The sequence below is a fragment of the Arachis stenosperma genome, chromosome 4 (genome assembly GCF_014773155.1).
Source record: "Arachis stenosperma cultivar V10309 chromosome 4, arast.V10309.gnm1.PFL2, whole genome shotgun sequence".
Classification (NCBI taxonomy): domain Eukaryota; kingdom Viridiplantae; phylum Streptophyta; class Magnoliopsida; order Fabales; family Fabaceae; genus Arachis; species Arachis stenosperma.
The window spans coordinates 8,322,554-8,347,993 of record NC_080380.1 but is presented as its reverse complement, the minus strand read 5'-3'; the positions used below and the strand labels follow the sequence as shown (position 1 = coordinate 8,347,993).

Sequence of the window (25,440 nt, the reverse complement as noted above, 5' to 3'; positions counted from 1 at the left end):
TTGTGACTCAGCTTTGCTAGAGTCCCCAATTAGAGGTGTCCAGGGTTCTTAAGCACACTCTTTTTACCTTGGATCACTTTTTATTTCTACCCTTGCCTTTTGGTTTAAAGGGCTATTGGCTTTTTCTACTTGCTTTTTCTTCTTCTCTTCTTTTTTTTTCTTTTTTTTTATTTTTACTATTTTTTTTTGCTTTTTCTTGCTTCAAGAATCAATTTGATGATTTTTTTAGATCCTCAATAACATTTCTCCTTTTCCATCATTCTTTCAAGAGCCAACAAATTTAACATTCTTTAAACAACAAATTCAAAAGACATATGCACTGTTCAAGCATTCATTCAGAAAACAAAAAGTATTGTCACCACATCAAACTAATTCAACTAGTTTCAGAGATAAATTCGAAATCCTGTACTTCTTGTTCTTTTGTAATAAAAACATTTTTCATTTAAGAAAGGTGATGGATTTATAGGACATTCATAGCTTTAAGGCATAGACACTAAGATACTAATGATCATGTAATAAGACACAAACATAGATAAACATAAGCATAAAAATTCGAAAAATAGAAAATAAAGAACAAGGAGATTAAAGAACGGGTCCACCTTAGTGACGGCGGCTTGTGCTTGAGCTCCTCAATGTCTCTTCCTTGCCTTTGTTGCTCCTCTCTCATGATTCTATGATCTTCTTTAATTTCATGGAGGAGGATGGAATGTTCTTGGTGCTCCACCCTTAGTTGTCCCATGTTGGAACTCAATTTTCCTAGGGAGGTGTTGATTTGCTCCCAATAGTTTTGTGGAGGAAAGTGCATCCCTTGAGATGAATCTCTCCATCTCCCATGGCTTGGAGGTGGAAGCTTTTGCCTTCCCTTTCCTCTTTCTAGAGGTTTCTCCGGTCTTAGGTGCCATAAATGGTTATGGAGAAACAAAAAGCAACGCTTGTACCACACCAAACTTAGAAGGTTTGCTCGTCCTCGAGCAAAAGAAGAAAGAAGAGAGAGAGTGGTGGGGTAGGTGGGGATCCTGTGGGGTCCACAGATCCTGAGGTGTCAAGGATAATTCATCCCTGCACCAAGTAGCGAGCAAAAATGCTCCTTCTGCCAATCCTGGCGTTAAATGCCGGGCTGGTGCCCATTCCTGGCGTTTAACGCCAGTCTGGTGCCCCTTTCTGGCGTTAAACGCCCAGAATGGTGCCAGACTAGGCGTTAAACGCCCATTTGCTGCCCTTACTGGCGTTTAAACGCCAGCAAGTTTTCCTCCAGGGTGTGCTATTTTTCTTTCTGTTTTTCATTCTGCTTCTGCTTTTTCAATTGATTTTGTGACTTCCCATGATCATCAACCTATAGAAAACATAAAATAACAAAGGAAAATAATAAAAATAACATTAGGTTGCCTCCCAACAAGCGCTTCTTTAATGTCAGTAGCTTGACAGTGGGCTCTCATGGAGCCTCACAGATGTTCAGAGCAATGTTGGAACCTCCCAACACCAAACTTAAAGTTTGAATGTGGGGGTTCAACACCAAACTTAGAAGTTGGTTGTGGCCTCCCAACACCAAACTTAGAGTTTGACTGTGGGGGCTCTGTTTGACTCTGTTTTGAGAGAAGCTCTTCATGCTTCCTCTCCATGGTTACAGAAGGAAAACCTTGAGTCTTATAGTTTGCACTGTCTGCAAGCCACGGAGCTTCCTGAATAGCAAACAATTGCTCATCCGGAAAGGTTCAGAGATCTCAGTAGGAGGGAGGGATGCTCTTGCTACTGGTTCTATCCTGGACAGGTGATCAGCTACTTGATTCTCTGCCCCTTTTCTGTCTCTTATTTCTATATCAAACTCTTGCAGAAGCAACACCCATCTTATGAGCCTGGGTTTTGAATCCTGCTTTGTGAGTAGATATTTAAGAGCAGCATGGTCAGTGTACACAATCACTTTTGATCATACTAAATAAGATCTGAACTTGTCAATGGCATAAACCACTGCAAGTAACTCCTTTTCTGTGGTTGTGTAGTTCTTCTGTGCATCATTTAGAATACGGCTGCCGTAATAAATGACGTGCAGAAGCTTACCATGCCTTTGTCCCAATACTGCACCAATGGCATGGTCATTGGCATCACACATTAGTTCAAATGGTAATGTCCAGTCTGGTACAGAGATGACTGGTGCTGTGACCAGCTTAGCTTTTAGAGTCTCAAATGCCTGCAGACACTCATTATCAAAGATAAATGGAGTGTCAGCAGCTAGTAGATTACTCAGAGGTTTGGCAATTTTTGAAAAATCCTTTATAAACCTTCTGTAGAATCCTGCATGCCCCAGAAAACTTCTGATTGCCTTAACATTGGCAGGTGGTGGTAATTTTTCAATTACTTCCACCTTAGCTTGATCCACCTCTATTCCTTTGTTCGAAATTTTATGCCCAAGGACAATTCCTTCAGTCACCATGAAGTGACATTTTTCCCAGTTTAAAACTAGGTTGGTCTCTTGGCATCTTTTCAGAACAAGTGCTAGATGGTTAAGGCAGGAGCTGAATGAGTCTCCAAATACTGAGAAGTCATCCATGAAGACTTCCAGGAACTTCTCTACCATATCAGAGAAGATAAAGAGCATGCACCTCTGAAAGGTTGTAGGTGCATTGCACAGACCAAAAGGCATCCTTCTGTAGGCAAATACTCCAGAAGGACATGTGAATGCTGTTTTTTCTTGGTCCTGAGGATCTACTGCAATTTGGTTGTAACCTGAATAGCCATCCAAAAAGCAGTAGTATTCATGACCTGCTAGTCTCTCTAGCATCTGGTCTATAAATGGTAAAGGAAAATGATCCTTTCTGGTGACTGTATTGAGCCTTCTGTAGTCAATACACATGCGCCACCCTGTAACTGTTCTTGTAGGAACTAGTTCATTCTTTTCATTATGAACCACTGTCATGCCTCCCTTCTTGGGACAACGTGGACAGGGCTCACCCAGGGGCTATCTGAAATAGGATAAATAATCCCAGCCTCTAGTAACTTAGTGACCTCTTTCTGCACCACCTCCTTCATGGTTGGATTTAGCCGCTTCTGTGGTTGAACCACTGGCTTAGCATCATCCTCCAATAGGATATTGTGCATGCATCTTGCTGGGCTAATGCCCTTAAGATCACTTATGGACCACCCAAGAGCTGTATTGTGTGTCCTTAGCACTTGAATTAGTGCTTCCTCTTCCTGTTGATTTAAAGCAGAGCTTATGATCACTGGAAAAGTGTCACCCTCTCCCAGAAATGCATATTTCAGGGATGGTGGTAGTGGTTTGAGCTTGGGTTTAGGAGGTTTCTCCTCTTCCTGAGGAATTTTCAGAGGTTCTTTTATTTCCTTTAGTTCCTCCAGGTCAGGCTGAACATCTTTAAAGATGTCATCTAGCTCTGATTCGAGACTTTCAGTCATATTGACCTCCTCCACCAAGGAGTCAATAATATCAGCACTCATGCAGTCATTTGATGTGTCTGGATGCTGCATAGCTTTGACAACATTCAACTTGAACTCATCATCATTAACTCTCAGGGTTAATTCCCCTTTTTGGACGTCAATGAGGGTTCGTCCAGTTGATAGGAAAGGTCTTCCTAGAATGAGAGTTGCACTCTTGTGCTCCTCCATTTCCAGCACTACAAAGTCAGTGGGAAAGGCAAATGGCCCAACCTTGACAATCATGTCCTCAATTATGCCTGATGGATATTTAATGGAGCCATCAGCAAGTTGGAGACATATTCGAGTTGGTTTGACTTCTTCAGTCAAGCCAAGCTTTCTGATAGTGGATGCAGGCATTAGGTTGATACTTGCCCCAAGATCACATAGAGCTTTCTTGGTACAAATACCCTCTAATGTGCATGGTATCATAAAGCTTCCAGGGTTTTTAAGCTTCTCTGGTAAGCTTTTCAGAATGACTGCACTGCATTCTTCAGTGAGAAACACTTTTTCAGTTTCTCTCCAATCCTTCTTATGACTTAAGATCTCTTTCATGAACTTAGCATAAGAAGGTATTTGCTCAAGTGCCTCTGCAAATAGACTCTTTATTTCAAGAGTCCTTAGATAGTATGCAAAACGGGCAAATTGCTTATCCTGTTCCGCTTGGCGGAGTTTCTGAGGATAAGGCATCCTGGCTTTATATTCTTCAACCTTAGTTGCTGCAGGTTTATTCCTTACAGAGGTGGTTGGAGAAGCCTTTTTAGAGGGGTTACTACCAGCACTCTCAGGTGTCTGATTCCCCATTGGCGTTTGAATGCCAGGATTGGGTGAAGAATGGGCGTTTAACGCCAACTTTTCCCCCTTTTCTGGCGTTTGAACGCCAGAATTGGGCAGGGAATGGGCGTTTAACGCCAGCTTTTCCCCCCTTTCTGGCGTTTGAACGCCAAGAGTATTCCTCTCTGGGCTCTTACTGTCCTCAGAGGGATTTTGGACAGTGGTTTGGTTATCCTCTGTCAATTGTTCCTTTATTGGCTTTTTGCTACTTTGAGCAGTGTTATTCAATGTCTTCCCATTCCTCAGTTGAACTGCTTGGCATTCTTCTGTTATCTGTTTAGATAACTGCTGTTTTGCCTGATTCAACTGTGATTCTATGTTCTTGTTAGCAATTTTAGCTTCTTGGAGCATCTCTTTAAATTCTGCTAACTATTTTGTCATCAGGTGTACTTGCTGATTAAGCTCAACCATCTGTTCTTGAGGATTAGGATCAGTGGCTACTGTCATAACTTCTTCTTTTGTAGAGGACTCATTGCTAGAGTACAAATGTTAATTTCTAGCAACAGTATCTATAAGCTCTTGAGCCTCTTCAATCGTCTTCCTCATATGTATAGATCCACCAGTTGAGTGGTCTAGAGACATCTGAGCTTTTTCTGTAAGCCCATAGTAGAAGATGTCTAACTGTACCCACTCTGAAAACATTTCAGAGGGGAATTTTCTTAGCATACCTCTATACCTCTTCCAGGCATTATAAAGGGATTCATTATCCTCTTGTTTAAAGCCTTGGATGTCTAGCCTTAGCTGTGTCATCCTTTTTGGAGGGTAAAATTGATTCAAGAATTTGTCTGATAATTGTCTCCATGTTTTTATGCTTGCTGTGGGTTGGTTATTCAACCACCTCTTAGCTTGATCTTTTACAGCAAATGGAAACAGTAATAATCTGTAGACATCCTGATCTACCTCTTTATCACGTACTGTGTCAGCAATTTGTAAGAATTGTGTCAGAAACTCAGTAGGTTCTTCCTGTGGAAGACCGGAATACTGGCAATTTTGTTGCACCATGATAATGAGTTGAGAATTTAGCTCAAAACTGCTTACTTTAATGGGAGGTATACAGATGCTACTCCCATATGCAGTTGTAATGGGGTTAACATATGACCCCAGAGTCCTTCTGGACTGCTCAATTCCACTTAGGTCCATGATGGAGAAAGGGAATATGATATGGATTCACAAGTAAAGTAAATTTTAGAGGATTATCTTGTATTGATTTTAGGGGATTTTATAACCTTTTACCCACATTTATCCACTGAAATAGCATGGTTTTATAACTTCTCCTTTAATTGTGCTTAAGAGTGAAAACATGCTTTTTAGGTCTTAAAATAGCTAAATCTAATTCTCCTTGATTCCATTAGATGCCTTGATATGTTTGTTAAGTGATTTAAGGTTTAGGAGGCAAAGATTGGATCAAGGGAATGAAGAAAGAAGCATGAAAAGTTGGAGAACTCATGAAGAAATGAAAGAACCGAAAAGCTGTCAAGCCGACCTCTTCGCACTTAAACGACCATAACTTGAGCTACAGAGGTCCAAATGATGCGGTTCCAGTTGGGTTAGAAAGCTAACATCCGGGGCTTCGAAATGATATAAGATTTGTCATAGTTGCTACACGTATGGTGGCGCGCACGCGCATAGTACGCGCACGCGCCGTTGCTGCCACCTGGTTCACTTAAAGCAAAACGTGGCCAACGAATTCTAAAGCCTTGTGGGCCCAATCCAACTCATTTCTGATGCTATTTAACCCAATGAGTGAAGAGGGAAACATAAGTTAGTTACCATTAGTTTAGTTTAGCTTAGTTTTAGTAGTTTAGAAGTAGTTTCTAGAGAGAAAAGCTCTCTCTTCTCTCTAGGATTAGGATTAAGATTAGGTTTAGCTCTTAGATCTAGATTTTAATTCATCTTCTTCTACTTCTATCCTCTTAATTCCTTGTTGTTACATTCATCTTCTCTATTCTTTTGTTGTAATTTCCTTTATGTTGTTCTTGTATTTTGTTGTAGATCTACTTTTGTTCCTTCCTTTCTCTTTCAATTCAATTCAAGGTAAATCATAATAATTGTGTTCCTTTTGATTTGTTGTTGTTAATTCTTTTCAATAATTATTGTTAGATTTTGTTTTTGTTGATTGAATTACCATGCTTTTCTTTTATGCCTTCCAAGTGTTTGATGAAATGCTTGGAAGGATTTTAAAGTAGAATTTTATACTCTTGGCTTGGAAAGGTAACTAGGGAACTCTTGAGTTGCTAATGTCCAAGTAATTGATGATTGGGATCCATTGACTCTAGTTCTCACTAATTGAATTAGTAGAGAGTTAGGACTTATGGACTAGGATTGATATAGCTCATTTGACTTTTCTTTACTACTAGTTAGATGATGATTTAGTGAGATTAATCCTTGCCAATTCTCATATTGTGGTTAGTGATTAGGATAGAGATCCTTGACCACCAACCCTTGCCAAGACCTTTTTAGCCATTAGTTTACTTTCTTGCCATTTATCTTTCATGTTTCTTATCAAAACCCCAAAAATAACTCATAACCAATAACAAGACACTTCATTACAATTCCTAGGGAGAACGACCCGAGGTTTGAATACTTCGGTTTATAAATTTTAGGGGTTTGTTTTAGTGACAAACAAATTTTTGTATGAAAGGATTAGTGATTGGTTTAGAAACTATACTTGCAACGAGAATTCAATTGTGAAATTCTAAACCGTCAAAAATCCAATCATCAAAATGGCGCCGTTGCCGGGGAGTTGCAATGGTGTTATGTTATTAGTTATTGTATATATGTGAATAGTGTGAATATGTTTGCTTTTGTTAGCTCTTACTAGTTTTAGGATTTAATTTTCTTACTTCTTATTTGATTTTTGTTTTCATTTTCCTCTTGCTATCATGAATTCTCACCTTGGCTATGAGTTTGGTTATCAACATGTTGTAGGAAATGAGGACTATAATGAAGATGTGTATCAAGAATGGGAAAACCAAAGGTGGGAGGAGCCATATGCTTATGATCAATCCTCATGGCAACAACCCCCACCAATGCACTATGAAGAAGAGCCATTCTATGATGCATACCAATCTAATGGCTATGGTGAATCACCTTGTGACTTTCAAGAACCACCACCATATGCCTATGAACCATATCCTCAACATAACTCTCAACCATACTCACAAGCCCCTTCTTACCAACCACCTTCATATGACCCTAACTCATATCCATGCTACCAACAACCATATGAGCCATATGAATCACACATAGAGCTACCACCATTCGAACATCAATATTTTCAAGAGCAACCTCTTCCATATTATTACCAAGATGAACCACCTCCAATATATGAAAATTTTCAACCATAAGATGAATACTACTTTCCACCACAACCTCCCATGGAAGAATACTCATCTCCATTGATCCAAGAGCCACATGATCCTAATCATATCATCCAAGAGGAACAAGAGTCAAGGGATCATCTCAAGGAAGCATTGGATCAATTTCAAGCAACCATGGAGTGTGTTGTGCAACAAGTGGAAAGAATGGAAAACATTGAACCACCACAACTCTACCAAGAAGAACCACCTTCCTATTATGAACCCTTTCCCCAAAATGAGGAACCCTTCCACCAACCCCAATCTCTAATAGATGAAATCCTTGGTGTTCTTGTTCAAGGGCAAGAAGAGATGAAAAGGGGTGTGCAAAATTTCATTGCCGCCATGGATACGGTAACAAATCAATTAGCATCCCAATGCTTGAACACTCAAGGAACTCCCATGGCTACATGTGGAGAATCGAATGAAGAACATAGCATGAAGGAGAGATTGGAAACTCCGGTGGGAAAGAGGAAAATTGCTTTGTATTGGAACAATGGGAGGAAGCTTTAATTGTTGAAGACAAGGAAGAAGTGGTAGAAGACTTAGGAGATGCGGAGCCTCCATGGGAACATAGAGTTGAAGAAAACCCCTCCAAGATGATTGAAATTAATGCTAGGGAGGAAAGTGCACACCTTCCAAGGCATACTCCATATGAAGACTTGGATGGGATAGAGCAAGGATTGAGTTCCCTTGGTGATGAAGATCAAGCATCAAGTCTTAGTGGTGAAGAATCCTTTGAGCATGAAGAACCTTCTCCCGTTGGATTTGAAAGCGTTGAGGAGGTAAATTTTTCTCACCCTCCCCATTATAATTTGAGTAAGGGAAAAGGTTTTGATAAAATTGTTGAACAAAGGATTAAGATTAAGAGATTTTGTGAAGAGGTGGAAATCCCTAGAAATAGAAGAACGAGGGTTGGTTATGCTTTGTCAAGATCTTTGGAAGCATCTTTGCCTAGGTTGCCATCTACACCTTCATTTGAGTGGGTGAAATTCATTTCTACTAGTTTTATTATCCCACTTGAATATGGTTTGCTTGAAACGGATGGCCAACATAGGGAAGTTTGTGGGATGAAGCGTAAGCGTAAAAGGTTTTGTGGTGGGCGTTGCAAATCAAGGCTCATCATGGTTGATGCATCAAACATGAGATATAAAGGTTGGAGTAGTGCTCAAATAGATGGGTCCAGGAGAATTGTTGGCCACTATATAGAGAATTCACTTTACTTACCACCCGGATGGACTAATAATGATAATCGACTTCAAGACGGGTGTGAAAATAAAGTGTGGGATCCCGGATTAGAAGAAAAGGATCAACTTTGGGAGCCCCAAGCTTGTGAAGAACTCCATCAACACTTGGCTCTATCCATGAGAAATCTTGGGGCACAATGGAGAACCAAGCATTGGTGGGAGTTCCAAGATGAATACAAGCACAAGCCACCTTGATGAGGAGCTCCCCATAAGTCCAACTTAAGGACAATAAATAAAAGTGCTAGGTGGGAGACACCCCACCATGGTAAATTCTTTTCATTTTCTCTTTTGTAAATATGGTAGAATTAGTTTAATTTCATGTTTTGTTTAGTTAGTTGAGTTTAATTGGTAGTATAACATGTTAAATAAGGTTTTATGGTGTTTTGGTAGCTGTTTGGAGGCTTGGAATGCTTGGATTGGTGCAAAAACATAGAAAATTTTTGAAAAATAGAGCACCATCCACGCGTATGCGCACCGCGCGCGTACGCGTGCATTAAGCGTTTTCGACCATCCACGCGCGCGCGCCATGTGTGCGTACGCGTGGATTGAGAAGTTCCACATTCCATGCATTTTCCAGAGAGTTGTGCCTGCGCCGCGCCAACGTTGTGCCTCTAGCACAAACCTATTCGCGCATACGCGCACATGACGCGTGCGTGCCACTCTCGAAATAAGACATCGACGCGCGCGCGCCATGCGTGCGTACGCGTGGATGCCCTTTCTTCACTACATTTCTTTTCTTCTCTTCTTTCCATTTCCCTCCTCCTCCTTTCTTCTTCCCTTCTTCTACCCCTCATCCAACACTCCCAAACACCATTGTTAACCATTTATTTAGTTAGTTAATTAGTTAGTTGGGTAGTTAGTTGGTTAGTTTTAGTTTAGTTTTCATTTCATTTTTTCTCCCTTTCCATTATAAGTGTTGGATTATGGACTTTGCTTACTATACATTGCTGCTTATTACTAATTGAATGCTATCTTAGCATAATTGTCTTAAATACTCTTTGTTGGACTCTATTGTTGAGGTTATATTTTGTTACTTGGTTTTGAGTTTTTCATGCTTACCTTTTAAGAATACCAAGTGATGAGAATTGCCTTCGAGCTTGTAACTCTTCTTGAATTACATGATTTGACCACCATGTGATTTGAGCCTTATTCTGTGATTAGGCAATGTCTTGATGGATGTTGTGCATTTATCCTAATACATTTTATTTCATGATCATATGCATCCATATGTGTTTGACTTGAATGCTTTCATGCTTCTTTAAGGCTTGTTTTACCTTACAAGTTTACTTAAAGCATCTCAAGCACACTAGAATGAGTGAAGTGCATGCTTCTTTTGTGACATAGCTTTTTATGCTAATGTGTGTTCTAAACTGCGCAATTTAGAATTCACACACCTAATACTTTTCAATGTCACACTAATTCACTCACTCAATTCTAGTGATTTACCTCATTCCAACAATGTATGCTTCCGTGCTTTTGTCTTCTCATCTTATGGTGTTATATATTTTGTTTTTCATGAACAATGCACCACAAGCAAACATGGAAGCAAGACTAAGAACACGCAGCAATCCGGAGATTCGCCGTACCCCCTTGCTCATCTTTAAGTGCACCGAGGACGGTGCAAACTTTTAAGTGTGGGGAGGTCATCCGACCGATCGGCGATTTTGGGTGACAAATTTCTAATCCCAACACTTTTGCATTTTATTCTAGGATTTTAGGATTTTTACTTGCATTTTCTTAGTTTTGCATATATATACAAAATAAGCTTAGTCAAAATAATGAAATTTTTCAAGGATTTCTATCTATAGGGCACCAATTGATTTGAGTGAAAATTTTTCATAGAACTTGCTTGAATTATATATCTTGTGGATCATGTTTTGAGCTAAGAACGCAAGCAAGTGAGATTTGAGCCTAATGGTGTGGTTACATCTTATAACCACTTATTTTCCTTCTTGTGTGCATTATTCTCTTCTTATGATTGTAATCTTTGATTTGTTTGATTTTTTATGTCCATTATTTTGTGTATTCATACATTTATATGATTGAGGCCATCATTTCATTTAACTCACTTACCCAAAAAGCCTTACCTTTTATCATCCATTGTTAGCCAATTTGAGCCTACGCTTAACCCACTTGTTCCTTAATTTAGCACATTACAAGCCTTAAAAGTGAAAAACAATAAATGCCCTTAATTTGGATTCTTGATTAGCTTAGGCTAGTGTGTTTGAGAATCATTCAAGTGTGGGAACCTTGGGACATTGGGTGAATAAAAAGGGGTGTATTTTGTATTTTGTTGAAAATATTGAGAATTGGGTACATACTTATGTATTGATCAAATGTAAAACCTTATGCATTGATGCTCTTGTATATAGAAAGAAAAAAATGAGAAAAACAAAAGAAAAAAAAGAAAAAAAAAAAGAGAAAAAACAATATGAAAAAAAATATAGAAAAAGAAAGAAAAAGAAGAAAAAGAAAGAAATAAAAAGGGGACAAAATGCCCCAAATCAAAGTAAAGCTCAATAAAGATCAATGCACAAGTGTTGTAAAATGAAAAGGAAATGCATGAGTATGTGAAAAAGTGAGGAATGGGTAGTTAGGTTAGCACTTAATTGTATAGATGTTATATAGGTTAGGTGGGAAGTTTAAGCTTATCAAAGATTCAAATTTCAAATTCATTTAACCAAATATGCATCCTACCTTGACCCTAGCCCCATTACAACCTATGAAAAGACCTCATGATATATGTATGCATGCATGAAATATATGTTGATTGTTAGAAGAAAAACAAATCTTGGAAAGCATGAAATAGAGGAGAATTGAGTGAATCAACCCTAAACACTTGAGCGAATAGAGTGCAAACACTACCGGTGAGGGTTCGATTGCTCAATTACGTGTTTCCACCTATAATCATCACTCTTCATGCATGTTTGTAAAACTATTTAATAACTCAATTCAATTGTGGATTAGACTTGCTAGTCCTTAGCCCTTGTGCTTATATATGCTTCTTGGGAATTAATTTATTTTGACCAAGTAATTGCATTCATGTAGAAAGTTGCATATAGGTATATTGCATTTAGTTAGTTTTCATTGAATAAATGTTGATCCCTTTGCTTTCTCTTGGTTTTAGCATGAGGACATGCTTGGTTTAAGTGTGGGGAGGTTGATAAACCCCATTTGTAGGGTTTATCTTGTATTGATTTTAGGGGATTTTATAACCTTTTACCCACATTTATCCACTGAAATAGCATGGTTTTATAACTTCTCCTTTAATTGTGCTTAAGAGTGAAAACATGCTTTTTAGGTCTTAAAATAGCTAAATCTAATTCTCCTTGATTCCATTAGATGCCTTGATATGTTTGTTAAGTGATTTAAGATTTAGGAGGCAAAGATTGGATCAAGGGAATGAAGAAAGAAGCATGAAAAGTTGGAGAACTCATGAAGAAATGAAAGAACCGGAAAGCTGTCAAGCCGACCTCTTCGCACTTAAACGACCATAACTTGAGCTACAGAGGTCCAAATGATGCGGTTCTAGTTGGGTTAGAAAGCTAACATCCGGGGCTTCGAAAAGATATAAGATTTGTCATAGTTGCTACACGTATGGTGGTGCGCACGCGCATAGTATGCGCACGCGCCGTTGCTGCCACCTGGTTCACTTAAAGCAAAACGTGGCCAACGAATTCTAAAGCCTTGTGGGCCCAATCCAACTCATTTCTGATGCTATCTAACCCAAGGAGTGAAGAGGGAAACATAAGTTAGTTACCATTAGTTTAGTTTAGCTTAGTTTTAGTAGTTTAGAAGTAGTTTCTAGAGAGAGAAGCTCTCTCTTCTCTCTAGGATTAGGATTAAGATTAGGTTTAGCTCTTAGATTTAGATTTTAATTCATCTTCTTCTACTTCTATCCTCTTAATTCCTTGTTGTTACATTCATCTTCCTCTATTCTTTTGTTGTAATTTCCTTTATGTTGTTCTTGTATTTTGTTGTAGATCTACTTTTGTTCCTTCCTTTCTCTTTCAATTCAATTCAAGGTAAATCATAATAATTATGTTCCTTTTGATTTGTTGTTGTTAATTCTTTTCAATAATTGTTGTTAGATTTTGTTTTTGTTGATTGAATTACCATGCTTTTCTTTTATGCCTTCCAAGTGTTTGATGAAATGCTTGGAAGGATTTTAGAGTAGAACTTTATACTCTTGGCTTGGAAAGGTAACTAGGGAACTCTTGAGTTGCTAATGTCCAAGTAATTGATGATTGGGATCCATTGACTCTAGTTCTCACTAATTGAATTAGTAGAGAGTTAGGACTTATGGACTAGGATTGATATAGCTCATTTGACTTTCCTTTACTACTAGTTAGAGGATGATTTAATGAGATTAATCCTTGCCAATTCTCATATTGTGGTTAGTGATTAGGATAGAGATCCTTGACCACCAACCCTTGCCAAGACCTTTTTAGCCATTAGTTTACTTTCTTGCCATTTATCTTTCATGTTTCTTATCAAAACTCCAAAAATAACTCATAACCAATAACAAGACACTTCATTACAATTCCTAGGGAGAACGACCCGAGGTTTGAATACTTCAGTTTATAAATTTTAGGGGTTTGTTTTAGTGACAAACAACTTTTTGTATGAAAGGATTAGTGATTGGTTTAGAAACTATACTTGCAACGAGAATTCAATTGTGAAATTCTAAACCGTCAAAAATCCAAATCATCAGAGGTATACAGATGCTACTCCCATATGCAGCTGTAATGGGGTTAGCATATGACCCCAGAGTCCTTCTGGACTGCTCAATTCCACTTAGGTCCATGATGGAGAAATGGAATATGATATGGATTCACAAGTAAAGTAAATTTTTTTTTTATTAAAAGTGACCGAAAAAAATTAAAATAAAATAAATGGGAAATAAAATAAAATTTTGAAAACTAAAAGAAAATAAGATCAAAATAAATTAAAAACTAAATCAATTAGTTAACTAAAAAGATTTTGGAATTAGCAATTGAAAAGATATGATTGAAAATTATTTTGAAAAAGATTTGATTTTTGAAATGAGGAAAGAGAAAAACACAAAAATGACACCAAACTTAGAATTTTTAAAAAATCAGACACAAATTTTCGAAAACTTAAAGGAAAACACAAAGAAGACACCAAACTTAGAATTTTTAAGGATCAAGAAAGGACTAAGGACATGCAAATTCGAAAAAAATAAAAGAAAACAAAAGCAGGCAATTGACACCAAACTTAAATTATGAAACTAAACTCAAATAAAAGACTCTAAACCAACAAAAATAAAACAGTCCTAATCTAAGCAACAAGATAAACCGTCAGTTGTCCAAACTCGAACAATCCCCGGCAACGGCGCCAAAAACTTGGTGCACGAAATTGCAATCACACTTTTGCAATCCCGCACAACTAACCAGCAAGTGCACTGGGTCGTCCAAGTAATACGTTACGTGAGTAAGGGTCGATCCCACGGAGATTGTCGGCTTGAAGCAAGCTATGTTTATCTTGTAACTCTTAGTCAGGATATCAATAATTCTCAGGTTTAATTGTGAAAAGTGGAAGAACATGAAATAATTACTTGTTTTGCAGTAATGGAGAACAGGTTGAGGTTTTGGAGATGCTCTATCTTCTGAATCTCTGCTTTCTTACTGTCTTCTTCTTCAAGCACGCAAGACTCCTTCCATGGCAAGCTGTAAGTAGGGTTTCACCGTTGTCAATGGCTACCTCCCATCCTCTCAGTAAAAATGTTCAACGCGCTCTGTCACAGCACGGCTAATCATCTGTCGATTCTCAATCAGGTTGGAATAGAATCCCGTGATTCTTTTGCGTCTGTCACTAACGCCCAGCCTTCAGGAGTTTGAAGCTCGTCACAGTCATTCAATCCTTGAATCCTACTTAGAATACCACAGACAAGGTTTAGACCTTCCGGATTCTCTTGAATGCCGCCATCAATTCTAGCATATACCACGAAGATTCTGATTAAGGAATCCAAGAGATATCTACTCAATCTAAGGTAGAACGGAGGTGGTTGTCAGGCACACGTTCATAGATGAGAATGATGATGAGTGTCACGGATCATCACATTCTTCAGGTTTAGGAACAAGTGATATCTTAGAATAGAAACAAGCGTGATTGAATGAAAAACAGTAGTAATTACATTAATCCATCAAGACACAGCAGAGCTCCTCACCCCCAACCATGGGGTTTAGAGACTTATGCTGTAGAAGATATAATGAGAAACGTGTAAAGTGTCATGAGGTGAAGATACAATGTCAAAAGATCCTATTAATAGTGAACTAGTAACCTAGGGTATACAGAAATGAGTAAATGACGTAAAAATCCACTTCCGTGGTCCACTTGGTGTGTGCTTGGGCTGAGCATAGAAGCTTTTATGTGTAAAGACTTTTTCTGGAGTTAAACGCCAGCTTTTATGCCAGTTTGGGCGTTTAACTCCAATTTTTGTGCCAGTTCCGGTGTTAAACGCCGGAAATTCTGAAGCTGATTTGCAACGCCGGTTTGGGCCATCAAATCTCGGACAAAGTATGGACTATTATACATTGCTGGAAAGCCCAGGATGTCTACTTTTTAACGCAATTGAGAGCGCGCCAATTGGGCTTCTGTAGCTTCAGAAAATCCACTTCGAGTGCAGGGAGGTCAGAATCCAACAGCATCTGCAGTCCTTTTCAGCCTCTGAATCAGATTTTTGCTCAAGTCCCTCAATTTCACCCAGAAAATACCTGAAATCACAGAAAAACACACAAACTCATAGTAAAGCCCAGAAAAGTAAATTTTAAATAAAAACTATAAAAACATACTAAAAACTAACTAAAATATACTAAAAACATACTAAAAATAGTGCAAAAAAGCGTATAAATTATCCGCTCATCTTTCATATAAACAATTTACATTTGCTTTTATTTAAAAAAATATGAATTTTGAAACTGTGAGTAACCTTGTTACTACTGGAGTTGGTTCTGAGGCTGCTCCGATCGAGGTTGATGAACCTAGTTCGAAAAGGCTGAGGCCAGCAACCTCTGATGTTTGGAATTTTTTCAAAAATCTCGGTCCAGATAAGGATGGAGTAGAACGTGTTGAGTGTAAAGGATGCAAGAAGGTGTTTAAAGCTGGAGGTAAGCGATATGGCACTTCTACTATAAAATGACCTCTTGATAGTTATACTGAAATTAAGCATGAAGATATTGGTCAGACTATAGTAGAATTGCAACTTAAAATGGGTTCACTTAAGATTGATTCAGGAGTGGCTAGAGATATGTTTGCTGGGTATGTAGTTGCTGGGGATAAGCCTTTTAATATGGTTGATGATAGGACATTTAGAAATTAGGTGAAATATATTAGTCCTACTTTGAAACTTCCTTCTAGGAATACGGTTAAGGCTGACATAGTGAAAGTTCACAAGAGACAAGCTGCGAAACTTAAAAAAATTTTAGTTTCCATTCCAAATAGAATTTGCTTAACATCTGATCTTTGGACTTCCAGTACCAATGAGGGGTTTATATGTTTGACTGCACATTTTATTGATGAGAACTGAAAATTACAGAGTAAAATTCTCAATTTTTGACATATGCCTCATCCTCACACAGGATTTGAGTTGTCTTCTAAAATCTTTACGCTTTTGACTGAGTGAAAAATTGATAAAAAGATTTTTTCCATTACTTTGGATAATGCTTCTTCTAATGATACTTGTGTTGAACACTTGAAAAGTACTTTGGATGTGCATGGTTCATTGTTGTGTGGTGGTGAATTCTTTCATGTTCGTTGCTCTGCTCATATTTTAAATCTTATTGTCCAAGATGGAATGAAAATATGTGGTGATGCAGTGTATAAGATTAGAGAGTCTATTAAGTTTTTGAGAAAATCTGAAAGTCGAATGGCTAAGTTTAAAGAATGTTTTGAAGATATTGATGGACTTGAGTATATAACTGCATTATGTTTAGATATTCCTACTAGGTGGAATTCACTTTATGCAATGCTTGCAAGTGCTATTCCTTATAAGAAAGCTTTTGAAATGTATAAAGTAAAAGAAGCTGGGTTTAGGGAGTATTGTCCTTCATCAGATGAGTGGAAAAGAATTGAAAAGATATGTGATTTCTTGTTACCATTTTACGAAACTACCAAGTTGATGTCTGAAACTTCTTACCCAACATCCAACTTGTATTTTTTACAAGTTTGGAAAATCCAGCTTATTTTAATGAATAGTTTGAAGAATGATGAAGTGCTTATAAGGAACATGGGAAAAAAATGATGATTAAGTTCAAGAAATATTGGGAAGAATACATTGCTGTTCTTGCATTTGGGGCAGTTCTTGATCCTAGATTTAAACTCAACACTTTGGTTCATTGCTATAATGAGATTGATCCTATTAGTGCTAAAGACAAAGTGGAGCATGTGAAGAGTAAGTTATACAAATTTTTTTGAGATTTATGACCAAAATTTCTCTACAACTGTAGAGAGTTCTTCCCAACTTTCATGTAATTTTTCTCAAGCAACATCTTCTGCAATTGAAACTCAGCTTATTAAAATTGTTGGTGTAAGTATTTTTATCTACTTGGTTATATGTATTTTTTATTTTTCATGCTTTTTGATTCATATATTGTTTGTAATGCAAAGGATTTGATGTCCCGTAATCAAGAAGCTGAAGTGACAAGTGTAAAGAACCAACTGGATATTTATTTGAGTGAAGCAACATTATTTTGCAATGATGCAATCATTGATGTTTTGCAATGGTGGAAAGACAACCATCATCGTTTTCCAACACTATCACTAATGGCACGAGATTTGTTGAGCATTCCTATTACTACCGTGGCTTCAGAATCTGCATTTAGCATGTGTTCTCATGTTTTGAATAAGTATAGAAGTCGTTTGTTGTCAGATAATGTTGAAGCGGTGATTTGCACCAGAAATTGGATACGTTGATATGATGATTTTGGTATATTATATTTATGACATACATACTTGAGTGATTTTGAACATTATTATGTACTATTTTGCTAATATATTTATTTACTTTTTTCTAGAGGAAGATAAAGATCAGGAAGATATTGCAAAAGGAGAAGGCTATTCTTCAGGAGTTGATTCCAATGATGTTATTGACTTGCATGAAAATGAAGATGAAAATTAAGTGTATTGAATTAAGTTTAATTTGCTTTGAAGACTATTTATAATTATGTTTTTGGACTTTGGATTATATTTATTTTGTCTATGGGACTATTTATAACTATATTTTTGTATTTTGGATAATTGGATTATGTTTATTTATTTTGAAGACTATTTATATTTAATATTTATATTTATATTGATTTAAATAGAAGATATTAGATATGTCCTTATAAATATAAAAAAAAAATTTAGGCGGGCTAGGATTTTGGGACCGCCTGAATAGGCGGGGCGGGGTGGGCCAGCCCGCCAGAGAGCGGGCGTCCGGCGGGGCGGGGCGTGCTTCCCCGCCTGCCACCCCTAACTGGTGCCCTCTCCCGTCACCCTAACTCAGAGTCTCAATTTGTATTTCGCAGCCTCACTATGATTCAAACGGATCTGTTGGATTCTCTCGAAAGGACTAATGCTCACTGTCCTACCATGGTACAGTTACATCAACAACTTAAAGAGGACAAGCTTAGCATGGATTCTAGGGAATGAGATGGACTTCTCCTATATTGGGAAAAGTTCTGGGTTCTTGACTATAATGGGCTACACGAATTACTCCAACATGAATTTTACAATTCAGTACTTGGGGGTCATGGTAGACTACTCAAAATGTATAAATTATTGGCGGATTTATTCTTTTGGCCTAGAATGCAGACTGCTGTCTAGAAATTTAATGAATAATACTGGGATTGTAAAGTTACCAAGTATGTTCCTGCATGCCCTCAGGGACTATCACAACTACTCCCAATGCCAGAACAGCCGTGGATGGAGATCTCTCTCGATTTCATTGTGCAATTACCGAAATCTACTGGTATACTGCGATACTAGTAGTGGTGGACGAATTTACTAAGGTGGGACATTTTACTGCTCTTAAACTTGGATTTACAGCAAGGGATGCAGCCAAGGCATTCATCAATTCGGTGGTCAAGTTACATGGATTTCTGGTCACTATGGTTTCGAATAAAGACCATATTTTTCTAAGCAAGTTTAGGAAAACTTTGTTCGAGTTTAGTAGTACCCAGCTTAGCTACAACACTGCCTATCATCCACAGATTGATGCGGTCAGACTGAGGTAGTTAATCGCACATTGGAGCAATATCTCAAAGTCTTTATGCACTCTTACCCGAATCAGTGGTCCTATTTTCTCGCGTAGGTTGAACTCTGTTACAACAACTCTCACCACTCCTCCCTTAATATATCACTACATAAGGCACTCTATGGGTTTTCGATGAGAACCCTGTCCGGATACTGCTTGGGAGCTGCCATGATACTTGCTGTGGATGAATTTTTGAGGGTGCGGGATGCACTATATCAGAAACTGCGTTATTCCCTTCAACGTGCGTAAGAAAAAAATGAAGAATCAAGCGGATCAACACCGCCTGGAGAAAAGCTTTGAGATTGGGGGTTGAGTTTTGTTGAAAATCTGGCCCTATCGTCAGAAATTCCTAACCCACAATACTCACAACAGATTACAGAAACATTTATACAGTCCATTCCAGATTACTCAGAAGATTGGAAAAGTAGCATACTGTTTGGCCTTGCCGGCCGGCTGTGCCTTGCACCCGGTGTTCCGTGTCGTGGTGTTGAAGCAGTTCAATGGGTAGCCTCTAGTGGAGTCAGTCACGGTGTCGGACCTCCCACCATCGCTGCAACTATGTCTAGTCGCCATCCTCGATCATCGTTCCATGGCTTCTGATGAGGGTGTGTGAACTCAAGTCTTGGTGGATTGGAAAAGGGGCTTTTAGGGACGAGACCACATGGGAAGACTTGGAGGAGTTGACGAGGTTGTTCTCTGAGGTCAACCTTGAGGACAAAGTTATGTTGGAGGGTGGGTTAGTTGATAGCTCAACAATAAGCAGCTCGGTGGTTGATCAAGCTACAATAGAGGAAATTAAGCCAGCTCATAAAATTGGATTAGTGCAAACTGCAGAGCCCAAACTAATGAGAACCAGAAAAATTCCATCTTGAATGAAGGACTTTGTTAGCAAGTGAAGGGTGCAAATCAGGGGATTAATTCTCAGGTTGAGTTGGAGAATTAGTTAGAAGGATTTTACAGAGGGGGAGGAATCAATTCTGTTACGTAAGGAATGTATTGTGAGATTGTTCTTGAAGAGTTCATCTCTGACTCAAAAAGGGAATTATCTTTCACGCTTTCTATTCCATCTATTTTCTTCCAGTAATAATAAACTATTCAATCTTCTTCTTCTACAATCTTACTCATTACATTCTATAATATCCTGCATTAGTCATTATGTTGTTCCATTCTATTTTTATGTTAGCTTGGCGAGCTTGCTTATTATGTTTATACATAAGGGAAAAAATGTTAATTGTATAGTTATTATATAATTCAAAGATCGTTTACCTTTTCTTAATACGTTTATTCTCTCTTGAAATTCTGTTGTTATAGTTCTGTGTTATAACTGAGCTTCTTCTTCAACTTAAAATGGGGATCAGATCTAAATTTGATATCACCAAACCAAAAATTTTGAATGCTAAAATTAGAGAATGCTAACATCATAGACTAATCTTGATTAGTAAATTCTGTAAGATTAATTTATTATCCGCTTAGCATTGAACCTATAGGGTCATACACTAACGAGTGTTTTAATCTTTGCTAAAAAATTATTTAATTATTATTTTTATTTGATCAAATAAATAATTATATTAATTCAAATAGAATATTATTATATTTTTTGCTAATACTAAGGATATAATAATAATATAATAATTGAAAATATTAAGTGAAAATCAAGAATAATTAGTTATTCTATTTCTAAATTTGAATTTTAAGTTTGGATAAGATTCTAATCGATTTTGTTTTAAATTGAATTGTAATATGATATGATTCATAAGATTTCAATTTTAAATTAGAGAAGATAAGATTTACATTTGAAATAAGATTCAAATTTAAAATCGATAACAAATCTCTTAATATATATATATATATATATATATATATATATATATATATATATGTATAATAAGAGTAAATGAAAATACACATAAGAATTTTATTTCTTTACTTTTACATACATAAATATATGTAACCATAATTTTTAGAGAAAAATTTTATAATGTGTAAAGAGATTTCTATTAAATATTTATTGTACTAAGATATTTATATTTTATCTATGTTACTAGAATAAAATTTAAGTACAAAATATATTTTTAGAAATTTTTTTTACTCTATTACGTGTTAATAACACATAGTACACATTAGATTAGACAAATTATAAGTTCTCTATAGCTATTTTGATTATTGGAATTAAGCTCAATCTATTTTTTTGATATCTAACAAATATGTATAACTCTGGTGGAGCTGTTGAAGCGGTTGATTCTGAAATACACGTAAGAGGTATAGTAAGTGATTTAAAGCAGTTGATTTTCTTTACCCTAATCCTAGAATTAAAAAACATGAGAACTCTCTAATTTTTTTTTTTTTTTGGGTATTAGAACTCTTTTTAAGAAATTGAGTTTGAGAGTGACCCAAATATCTAATCCACCAATTAAAAATTGCATAAAAAAAAGAATAAGAGGAGAGAGTTGGGCTTTGAGGCCCAATATTCATTTTTCTTTACACAAAAAAGGTGCAAAAGAATACGTATGGTAGTGGTATGGTATTTTAGGAGAAAAAAGCAAAGATTATCTGGCGCTGACCAAAAAAAAAAAAAAACAGGAAGGATTATCTTATTGGAGAAGAAAACGTTTTTTTGCTTCGCTGGAAAATTCTATTTATATTATTTATTATTATATTACTATTAATTAATTATAATTATGCCTTATAAAAAGTAAAAACCCTTATTTTGACTTTCTCTCTTTCTGTTAGGTTTTTATTTCTAATTCTAATTCTAATTCTAATTTTCGTTATTTTTTCGCTTTCCCCCTTTTCCCTTCTTCATCATCGCTATCTCTCACAACACTGATTATTCTCATATTGAGATTCGCAAAGATCTAAACTTCACAGCGTTTTCGCGCGACACATAATGTCTTACGCATATCTCTTCAAGTACATCATCATCGGTGATACCGGTAATTTCAATTATTTCCCCTGATTTTTATGATCTAGGTTTTATGAATCTTATGATCAATTGATCACAATAATTGTTCAATTTTCTTAACTACCCGATGGGGTTCAGCTTTTCAATTGTTGAGAATTCTAGAAATTTTGATGCTTGATTGTCTTGTACACGTGGCGCTTTCCTAGCTTTCGTTTGGGATCTTTTTTTAAGCTTATAGTTTCTCTGTGTTTTTATGATCTTATTTGATGCATAAAATTAATATCGTAGCTGAATTGATTTGATGCTGATCCCATCTGGTTCCCAATTTTTCCCTCAATACCATTGACATCCAAAATATGAACTATTAATGCTTTTGCAGTTGTTCACAGCTTCTAATGACTAATCAACTTTTCATACTGCAATTATAGTAGTCACTTCATTAAAATTGTATAATATGGAGCTTTTTGTTAAGAAAAAAAATGTTAAAACTTTTGAGATTGTAATGGGCACTTCAGTATTACTTGTAATCCTAATTGCTAGAAACAATTAATATGAATCGAGGCACCATTGATAAAGCTAATTGAAGTTGTGGTCTATTTATTTTCATTTCATATATGTATTGTGTTCAAAGTGTACATGTATTATTATGAGCAGTAGTTTATTTATGGAGAGAAGTTATTTATGTAGCCTTCTTGTTTATTATATAGGAGTTGGGAGTCTGTCTTCATTCACTCAACGCTTTCAACCTGTCCATGACTTGACTATTGGTGTTGAATTTGGGGCCAGGATGATCACAATTGATAACAAGCCGATCAAGTTGCAAATATGGGATACGGTTTGTTTGCCTTTTCACAGACTTTCTGATAAATCCAACTAGTTAAAATCTACGATAATGTGAAACGTTTGTTTTTAATTTGTTGCGTTTGGTCCAAACTAGTTGCTATAGACATAAGAATATATTTTTGGCTCTGGAGAGGTTGTGCAGGTTTTAATATATGCTATATTGCTCGAGTTTTATGACTTAGAAATTTGAGATACTGATTTTTCCTTTTAATATTTCAGGCTGGTCAAGAATCCTTCAGATCTATTACAAGGTCTTACTACAGAGGGGCTGCAGGTGCACTACTTGTCTATGATATAACCAGGTATGCTCGTATTTGAACTTCTTTAATCTATGCATGAGATCCTAAAATCAATTAATCAAACAGTTATTGTTTACGTATAATAAAATTAACTTATTCTGAGAACTGTCTTATTCACAAATGTTTATGCGACATTGTATGAATTGTGTATCCTGTCACGCCAAGTAAGATTTGTAAATCACTTGACTTATAACGAGTTCAGGTGTGCATAAGTTTGTCGTTTTCCGAGAGGTATGTGTTGTAAATGTTAAATTGAAGTAAGCCAATGTCAATGATGCTGGTTGCTGACCTGTCTCTACTAATAGGAGGGAGACATTTAATCACTTGGCTAGCTGGTTGGAAGATGCAAGGCAGCATGCAAATGCAAATATGACAATTATGCTAATTGGCAACAAGTGTGATCTTGCACACAGACGGGCTGTAAGCACAGAGGAAGGCGAGCAGTTTGCAAAGGAGCATGGGTTGATATTCATGGAGGCCTCAGCAAAAACTGCTCAGAATGTTGAAGAGGTTGTTTCATCATATCATCTAACATCATACTCTATCTCTCTCTCTCAAAGGCTGATTTCCAAGACGTGCAGGATCTTATGTTGAATATATTTATTTATGTAGATGAAGGTTTTAATTTAACTTATCCATTGTAGGCATTCATAAAAACGGCTGCAACCATATACAAGAAGATTCAGGATGGGGTTTTCGATGTTTCGAATGAGGTTAGTTTCATTTTAGTTCTGTCACATACTTTACCACATGTCTTATCCCCTTTATGGAAGTTTCATATTATATTAGATATTAGATTATTATAGACTAGAGGGCTTGTTCTTCAATTGCAACAATGGTTCCAATTCAACACATGGGACAAAAACAAAAATTGATTCAAGGATAAACAGTTTCAACACTGATAAAATTACATGGTGTTGCAGTCATACGGAATAAAAGTTGGATATGGTGGAATTCCTGGACCATCTGGCAACAGGGATGGCCCTTCTGCTGCAGGTGGAGCCTGCTGCAGTTGAAGTGAAGGACATGCATCTTATTTGCTTCAATGTAGTCCTTTATGTATTCACACTTTCCTTTTACTTTGACTTTGGATATGAAAGATATATATGTTTCTCCATCCGTTGATAAAGTTAGTTAATTGTATAATGTTTTCTTTCTAATCTTGATTTGTTTCTTCAACGTAAACCGATCATTTGTCTCTGTATTTATTTTTGTGTATAATTGATTTATATGTTGCTTCATTCTTAATCAGTTTACATAGATTTGCTCTCTCTTGAAATATTCTCACAGTTTTGTTGCATTAAGGTTATGTTTCGAATATTTTAAGCAGTTCTTATTCCATTCAACTCCATCCAGATTGGAGTGGAAGAAAAACTAGTGATATCTGCAATGGAAGCAAGATAAAGGTAGTGGATGGAATGGAATAGTATGGATTATATTCAAAGTTATTCAATTCTTTCTTGTTTTGAAGTATCGTATCAATGTGAGTATAGTTACTCCGTTGCATAACTTTCAACAATGCTTTTGTATATTCCATGCTGAAACCACTCGGTTGTGGTTCTGTTAACTTGGTGATAGATAGAATCTAAGAGTCTCTTGAGCTTTCAAAACAAAATTCTTACTGTTCAAAACAATATATTTAGTTATTTACAATAAAAGTGGGCGTTCAAACGTTCTTAAAACTAAATTTTTAACAAAGTCATCGCGTACTTCTTTTTCTTCTTATTTATGTGCTTTTTTCAATGTTAATTGTCGTCATTGTTGCCACCGTCACTATTGTTGCTACCGATATCATTGTCTTCTTCATTTTATTGTCTTTTAATTTCTTTTCTTTTCTTCATCCTTCTTTATTATTATTATTATTATTATTATTATTATTATTATTATTATTATTATTGTCTTTATCTTCTTCTCTTGTATCTATTCAAGAAACTAAAGTACATAAATTTTAATATTTAAGCACATAAATTTTGGTGTATAGCATAAAAATTTTAGTATACAAGAATTTTGGTATACAACACATAAATTTGTGTGGACAGTACAAATTATAGTGCCCTTAGAAATTTTTGAGGAATCATATGTTTAAAATATTAACATCTAATTAATAAAATATGCATAACACATAAATATTGGTACATAGCACAGGAATTTTGGTATACAGCACAGAAATTTTGGCAAATCACATATTTGAAACATCGATTCATCTAACTAATAAATTATGTGAAGAAATTCCTGTGTTATGTGTAATATTTATATTATATCAATAAGTTTGTGTTAT

General features: G+C 36.4%; 1 protein-coding gene across 1 annotated transcript; it reads left to right on the top strand.

Annotated features, from left to right (window-relative positions):
• The first annotated feature begins 22,750 nt into the window (after positions 1-22,750).
• Positions 22,751-24,424, top strand: LOC130973150 (ras-related protein RABB1c). The gene is made up of 5 exons (XM_057897571.1): positions 22,751-22,855; positions 23,083-23,165; positions 23,468-23,672; positions 23,807-23,875; positions 24,086-24,424. Exons 1-5 carry the CDS (start codon positions 22,808-22,810, stop codon positions 24,176-24,178), a joined length of 498 nt encoding a protein of 165 aa, XP_057753554.1. The 5' UTR covers positions 22,751-22,807; the 3' UTR covers positions 24,179-24,424.
• Positions 24,425-25,440: the final 1,016 nt, after the last annotated feature.

What these genes read in the sequence shown, in the direction of transcription:
- LOC130973150 (XM_057897571.1), top strand. Translation starts at nt 22,808, where the DNA reads ATGATCACAATTGATAACAAGCCGATCAAGTTGCAAATATGGGATACG. An exon ending in AGTTGCAAATATGGGATACG is followed by an intron (nt 22,856 to 23,082) that starts GTTTGTTTGCCT and finishes TTAATATTTCAG; the next exon opens with GCTGGTCAAGAATCCTTCAG. An exon ending in CTTGTCTATGATATAACCAG is followed by an intron (nt 23,166 to 23,467) that starts GTATGCTCGTAT and finishes CTCTACTAATAG; the next exon opens with GAGGGAGACATTTAATCACT.